This window comes from Etheostoma spectabile, chromosome 18, assembly GCF_008692095.1.
Source record: "Etheostoma spectabile isolate EspeVRDwgs_2016 chromosome 18, UIUC_Espe_1.0, whole genome shotgun sequence".
Classification (NCBI taxonomy): Eukaryota; Metazoa; Chordata; class Actinopteri; order Perciformes; family Percidae; genus Etheostoma; species Etheostoma spectabile.
In genome coordinates this window covers 12,496,490-12,503,989 of record NC_045750.1, presented here as the reverse complement: position 1 = coordinate 12,503,989, position 7,500 = coordinate 12,496,490, and the positions used below count along the sequence as shown (strand labels likewise).

The 7,500-nt window shown below is 42.1% G+C and overlaps 1 protein-coding gene across 1 annotated transcript in view; it reads left to right on the top strand.

Annotated features, from left to right (window-relative positions):
• The window catches only part of LOC116706692 (prospero homeobox protein 1), a 27,237-nt gene extending 24,561 nt beyond the window's left edge, over positions 1 to 2,676 (top strand). The window contains exon 6 of the mRNA XM_032543634.1: positions 2,491 to 2,676. Coding sequence (XP_032399525.1) covers positions 2,491 to 2,676 — 186 coding nt within the window. The remainder of the gene's footprint in view (positions 1 to 2,490) is intronic.
• Positions 2,677 to 7,500: the final 4,824 nt, after the last annotated feature.

Sequence of the window (7,500 nt, the reverse complement as noted above, 5' to 3'; positions counted from 1 at the left end):
TATATTTACATTTAAAATGAGTGATCACAGAGAAAGTTAGAGGTGACAGGCTGTTATTTGTCACCCGCTGAACATGACTGAGCAGGCTTACGTCATCATGTTCCAAAGGCTTCTATTTCCACATTGAAAAAACGCAAAAAGTTTTCAGATTTGTCCGCTCTGAAGCTCTATTTTCAGATGAGAAAAACGCTGATGTATAGTGGACCAAAATTTTAAAATTTAACTGGCATAGTGTAGATGAACTCTCAGTCACCTTGTTGGCCTTTTCCAGTCATCATTCCACACGCACACAACCCTCCATCCTCACTCTATACTCTTTTTTTCCCCCTGCCTCTCTTCCTCCCTCTCTCGTCCCTTCTTTGTACATCTGTCCTTTAATTTTGGGCTGTGCTGAGAAGTTGTTAAAAAGCCCTATGAAAAATGTATGAAGGATTGTGTGCCACGCGATTGGCCCCATTTACTGGATAGCCAAGCGAATGAACGGCCACACTGGATAATCCCCCACAATGCCTCTGGAACAAAGGCCCAACAGCTGACCCTAGTGAGAGAGAGAGAGCGAGAGAGAGAGAGAGCAAGAAAGAGAGAGAAGGAGGGATTGGGGGGGATGGAGTGGAACAAGGGGGGGGTGCAAACAGTTAAGGCTCACTGCTGGTCTGGAGGCAGCTTGCTCACATACACAATTCACATGTGCTACCGAAACAAAGGCTTCTGGGACAGGAATAACTCCCTCTCTTCTGTCGCTCGACTTTCTCTCCTTAGACTCTTCTCAGCCCCTCCTTCTCTTGCCACTGCTCTCTCCCTCCCTCTCATTCTCACTCTCTCAGTCAAGAGGATCTGAAATACCAATACCCTTTTCTCCTTGACATTGCTTTCTCCTTGCAGTCAGCGTTTTGCTGTCCTTTTATAGTCAAAACGTCAGGAGAAATTCCATGCAGGAATATTCTTAGTAATGCGGCACCCCCTGCGTCTAACAGCTAGGGCGCTAGCGTTGCATTTGCCCGTTAGTGCAGTCTTGTGGGAGAGGGTGCGCAACCCGCACAGGCATTTACAACGCATACACGCAGTTGCCCTCGCACCGTGGTCATTGTGCCAGCATTTCAGAGACGACAGCAGCCCAAACAATGAATTATATCCACATCTACCAGAGGGGAATTCAATATTTGGGGAATTGGGTGAACTTGTGTGTTTCCTCTCTGTGTCAAGCACACACACACACACACACACACACACACGCACACACACAGAGCACACAAGCTCCTTATTCACGACTCACCTTTTCATTCGAGCAGTGGACAGAGATATGCACACACACCAGGCACACGGGCATCTTAGCCTCCATTCATCACCCCGAGGGGGCCGGTGGCTGTCCCGTGTGTGTGTGTGTGTGTGTGTGTGTATGTGTGTGTGTGTGTATTCCAGCGGCCACTAACCTTGCTGTGTCCTGACACTCCTGATGAGTATCTGCAGGACACTGGATGAGAGGAGCGGAGTGCGCACTGTCAGGCATTTGGGCAAGCTGCTGCTGCTATATATATGTGTGTGTGTGTATGAGACAATTTGTGTGTGTGCGAGCATCAAGGGAGGCATGCAGGCAGACAGTCAGCATTATCCAAGCAGGTGACCCCTGAAGGCTGCGTTGCCCTGGAGCTTTGAGTTGAGGAATAAGACTCATCCAAACACAGCTTGTGTGTGTGCAGCGAGCATTATGTAGAGCTCTGTAACAGTACAGGATGTGTCATCTCCTTGGCACAAGGAGGTGTGTGTGCTGGTGTGTGTGCTCACGCCTGCATGACTGTGTGTGTGTGACAGAGTGTTGGCCTAGGGGAAGGTGTCACAGATCTTTGCCAGACTAATCATCTCCGTGGTGTCGGTGAGCGCTGCTGTCAGGGACACTAAAGAGGCGGCGTGTCTCGCCGTTCCCAAAGCATTTAGTACTTCCTCTTTCGCCAGCAACTCTCTGCCGCTCTTCACTCAGCCCTGCTCTCTTGTTTGGTCACAGATTTACAGTGGGACTCATAAAGATGTCACACTCACCTTGTTGCATTGAGGGAAGTGGGAGGGGTGAGAAACCTGAGAATTCACAAGAAGTGACTTTTCTCAGGCTGACGCCTCAATTGACTTTTAAGGAAGTAAATACAAAAGAGACAGGAGATTTATGATTTTACATTCACTGTAAAAATATGTTCTACAAGTGTGGAGATAACAGTGTTGAGCAAAATGCAAGAAAACACTGCTGCAACATGATAGCTAACAGCGAGTGGAAGTCACGCATTTTAGAAACCCAATGAAACTTTCTGCAATTTACAGTAACACAATTCACTTTCGAGCTTTGGGTCAATTGTAAATGATTTGGTCTCCCCACAGAGGAACAATGTATTCAAACGCTGACTTTCTTTCTGTACTTTTGATGTACATAGATATAATAATATAATATAGATAGTGTTCTTTCATAGATGAATAATCATTTCTTTCCTTCCTGTGTCTGTGAAGGTCCCTGAGCGCTTTCTGGAGGTGGCGGAGATCACACTGAGGGAGTTCTTTAACGCCATTGTGGCCGGCAAAGACGTGGACCCGTCCTGGAAGAAGGCGATCTACAAGGTCATCTGCAAACTGGACAGCGAAGTGCCAGAGATTTTCAAATCCCCGAACTGTCTCCAAGAGCTTCTACACGAGTAAATTTCTTCTCCTCCTTTTCCTCCTCCTCGCTCGACGCTTTGCGCTTTTTTATTTTTTTTTATTTCTCTGATTTCATAGAATTTCAAAATATTCTCTTTAATTGTTTTTTTCTTTTATTCCCAAAAACTTTTCTTTTGATTTCCTGTTTTTTTTTTTTTTGAATGTATGAAAGTTATGAAGTAGCATTCCCAATCTGAAGCCTGTGGCAGTTCCTAAATGACCTAGCTATTGTGTTGTTGTTCTTATATGATAATATTATCATGATGGTTATTATTTGTTTTGTTTTTGTATGATTCTGAACTGAAGAGACTCTAATCTTATTGGGTGTTTTTTGGACCGTGTGAACCCTCATCCGTTTGGCTTGTTTTAGGATCAACACTAACAAAGTCCACAGTGTGTGGAAGACGTTCTTGAGTTCCCATTTACACTACTAAGAACATAGGCTGGGTTCCCTTAAGACTTTACTCATGGCACCCTGGGGTGTCCATATGAACTGTCCCCGCAAAGTGGGCGCCCAATAGACTGTGCTACCGAAGATGTCCCCAACAGGACAGTCACACACATGCACACAAAAACAAGGCCTAGTGAGGTTACTGACTGGACTAAGACTGGACTCGTGGTACTGGTCTGTACTAGTCTGTGGGACTTGGACTGGTTTCCAATAGCTACTGAGCTCTACCATGTTTTGAAGTGTGTTTTCCCTGCAAGTAGGGCATTGTGTTTATTGGGTGTACATTATTATTTTGATTATTATTATTATTATTATTGTTGTTGTTTAGGATTATTATTATTTGTCATCACTGCTTGCTAAAGATTGGCACTTTGAGATTTGTTTGTCCCTTGATGCCGTTGCAGAAAAAAAATAAATTATTGCTATTAATATTATTCAAAGAGTTTAGATTCTGAAATATTTTGCCCCCCCCCATTTCCCTTCCTTCTTCTAACTCCTGTCTTTTTTTGTCCAACTGTGAATTGGACTTTTATTGAAATATTTTGCTGTTTTTTTTGGTAGTTTGGGGCAACTTGCCTGGAAAGTGTTTCAATTTTGGGTTTTAATGGAGAGCCATCAGAGTAGGCTTCTCTATATGCCTGTAGTGACTAGCCTATCCTGCCGAGGACCAGTCCGGCAACGAGGCTGGAAAATTAGCAAGGCTGCAGAAACAAGTGAAGTAAACAGTGCAGAAGTATAGAAATATGCAGAAGACGTGTGGCCTTTTGGCGCGTGATCTGCTGTTTTTAAATGGCTAATTTTCCATAGCCGCTCCAGCTTTGACAACTGAACTGCTCCCGCTAAACGAGCCATTTGTCCAGCTATCAAATAAATCTTATTCATCTAATTATGTCCCGGATTGGTGAACATAGACAATAAAAACTGCATAGCTTTTTGTCTTTTTATAGCACTGTTCACTAGATCGCTCATGTGAGAGATGAAGTCCACCTGTTTATATGTCAGGCATTTATTCTGATTAGCCTGTACAAGGTGTAAATAACATTATGACGTTATTTCAATAGCAGTTGATACTTGAATATATAAGAATACTGTGGCAATCTAAAGTACAGTGTCGCTGAAACAATAGATAATTAAATACTTACAAATAGAAGCATCAGAAGGAGGGAGATAATTTAAAGAGGGCAAAGTGAGAGGGAAATATAAGCTAAAACACAAGCGTTTTTTTTAATTCTGCTTCAAGTGGAACAACACACACACACGCACACACTGCTCCTTCCCTCCATGTTCACCTGCCTTTGAGTGATCTAGCTCCTCTCTCAATGCAACAATACGAGGTCGGAGGTGAGCACTCACCCCAGGGGTAGATTGAGAAGCTCTCAGCACTACAAAGAGCGGGGACAAAGGCACAGAGTGAGGAGCAACACGCACCTGAAACCCTCTGCTCTGTCCCTCCGTCCCAAACTGGCAGCTTTTAAGACCCAAAGTGTGATTCTCTTGAAGCCACTGTGCCCAGTTTGTTAAACAGCATTCCTTTCACTTTTACCTGAGATTCCAATCCCAGATTTTCCACTTGAACTTTACATGTACCTATACCTACTGTTATTCTTATTCTTATACTTATTCATTTGATCCGCCCTCTCAGGCTTTTAAGAATATAAAAACGCAGTTAGTGTAAGCTGCCCTTTTGATGAGGTAAGTTAAAGGAATGAGAGGACTTGAATGCTTTCTAGAATGCGTGCAAGTTAGCTGTTGGTGTGTCTGTGTGTGTGTGTGTGTGTGTGTGTGTGTGTGTGTGTGTGTGTGTGTTTGTGTCACAAAAGATCAAAAGGGGCAGGTTGCTTAACCTGCTGACTTGTCTAAGCGAGACAAAGCGCCTGACAAAAGGAGGCAGAGAAAGACAGAGAGCTACTCCCTTCATTATGTCCCCCGTCTCCTCCTCCCTGAACAGTGTTCTTAAGATACAGGAGCCCTGAGAGAGAGAGCCGGACACATTTCTCACTAAAGGATGGGCTAGGCCCTGCATGTCTCAGAGTCTCAAAGCACCAGCCAAAGGCTCTACAGTGCCACAGACAAAGGAGAAAGGAAAGGACACTTTTATCTGATGCACAGATTATCGCTCCGCACCCTCCCCCTTCCTGCAACCCCGCCCTAAAGTTAAAGAGTTCCTACGCCTAAAAAGATTAATTCAGGATAATGAAGACTTATGTGCAAAAAGGATTAGCAAGATCTTAAAACCACATTGAAAATATTTTTGTCAAGTTTTCCTTTTCTGGGGTCGTTTGGTTTGGAGGATAGCATTATTGAAATACTTATATAGCCTTTTTTAAGAATTGTAAAAGATAAATATATGGGAAAAACATATATACAGTAGTGGAAGTTCTTTGGAAGGCACTGTTTTTTCATTAATGAAAAATTGTTTCATTAATGAAATCTTGAGGGTATTTATAGTGACAGCTTTGTTTAAATCTGTAATATGAATAAATGAGTTGTTGGTAGATTAGGAGCAATAGTTGTAGTTTTTTTTTTTTGCAGGTTTTGTGACCAGTTTTCCTTTTGGTTTCTTTAACTTTTGTATTGTGCTGAATGGCTGTGCTCTTGAGATCAGAAAATAAACTTTTAATTCGTTTTCAGAGAACGAAATGTTGTTGCTACTGTAAATACTGTCAGGATGAAACAAAGAATAACTGTACAGTTTTTCTATTCTCACTCAGAGTGCTAGAGAAGGGTGAAAGTGGTTTAAAAAAAGAAGGGTGAAGAAAAGAGAGATGACCTGCTGTCTCCAACTGGACTCATAACCACTCTTCTAAAAAACCCACAGAGGAGAGGTTTTTCTTGTTTTTTTTCCCCCTGCCATGCCTTTAACGGGAGGCTGTTTCCCGTCGGCAGTGCCCTTGAAGTTGCACCAGCATGCATTTCTTTAATTTTCGCTGACAAAACGATGCATTATTGCTAGCAGTCGGGTAATGATGATGTCACAGAGTGGCCCGTTGGCAGGACCCTGTCCCGTTCAAAAACAAGGGCAGACTGCCGCCATCGTAGCTCTAGATTTGACCTGGGAGAGAGACAGGAGCTCATTGTCATCAGGAGAGCAGTGTCATGGAGGGGGCACACCATGTTGTACAGCTTAAAAAGAGATAGAAAAAATTGATTTATACCCTTTTCTACCAGGTTCAAACAGTTGGTAAAAGTTTGGACTTTTGTGGAATTTATGTACGCTTTGCATTTTGTGTGTGTGTGTGTGTGTGTGTGTGTGTGTGTGTAGACGTATATGAGTGTGTGTCTGTGTGAGAGAAAAGACCGATTATGAGAACCTGTGAACCAGTGAGTGACACAATTCTCAACACTGTGGCCCCTCCCCCACCCCTGGGAGTACCCTCCTGACATGTAAATGATTCTCATTAAGCATTGGCAACGTGTGTGTGTGTGTGTGTGTGTGCATGTGTGTGTTACAATAATTTCCTCTGATCTGTTTTCTGACCTGTTTGAAAGAGGGTTTTGTTTCTCGATGCTTTCAGTAGTAATTCTTTTTTTTTTTTTTGTTATGACATTGCTCCTCTTTTTTTGTAAATATCAATGATGTGGACTTACAGTGATAAAATACTGCCTTTGTGTAACTTAGCAATATGTTATGTAAATAGTGTTTTATTGATGCTTTTTGTATGACATTATTATTCGATTCTAGTGCAGTAATTCCAACTGGAACAGCCATGTTTCAAATACAGTCTGAAGGGTTACACACAAGTTGTAAAATAAAACTCTTGACATGGCTGCTTTTTTCTGTTATTGGTGTCTATTTGTCTCGCAGATTTTGTGTAATTTATTGGTTTAATTTATCCTAATTTATTTGATGTTGTTTTCTTTTGTTTATCAAACAGGGAAGGCTGTACTGCATTTCGTTATGTAGAACCAATTTAAAAGATTTTAATCCTTATCTACCTAAAATTGAATTTAAGAAATTAGTATTCTAGCGTGCTCATTCAATTGAGATTAATGATAAAATAAAGATCTTGGCAGCTAAATGGAACTGGACAGTTTTAAAGAAAAAAAGGTGTGTTTATGTTTAGTTCCGGGACAGGGCCGAGGGTGGGCTAGAACGCTGAAACTAGTTTGAAGCAGTTTTGTATTTTCTCTTGAGATCTTTTCCCCTGTATTGCTTTGGCCCAGCCCAAAAACAACCAGTAGTCAAATTGCCTTTCGTGCCTTCACCCTCTATGAACTGAATGTATGTGCAGTATATATGCAAGCTTGTGCAAAATGAATAAAAATGGAAATAAAAATGAAAAAGAGTAGAAAACATGTGCCGTTTGTGGGTTATTTACATCACTGTGTACAACATGCACTCAAAACGTGTGTGTGTGTGTGTGTGTGTGTGT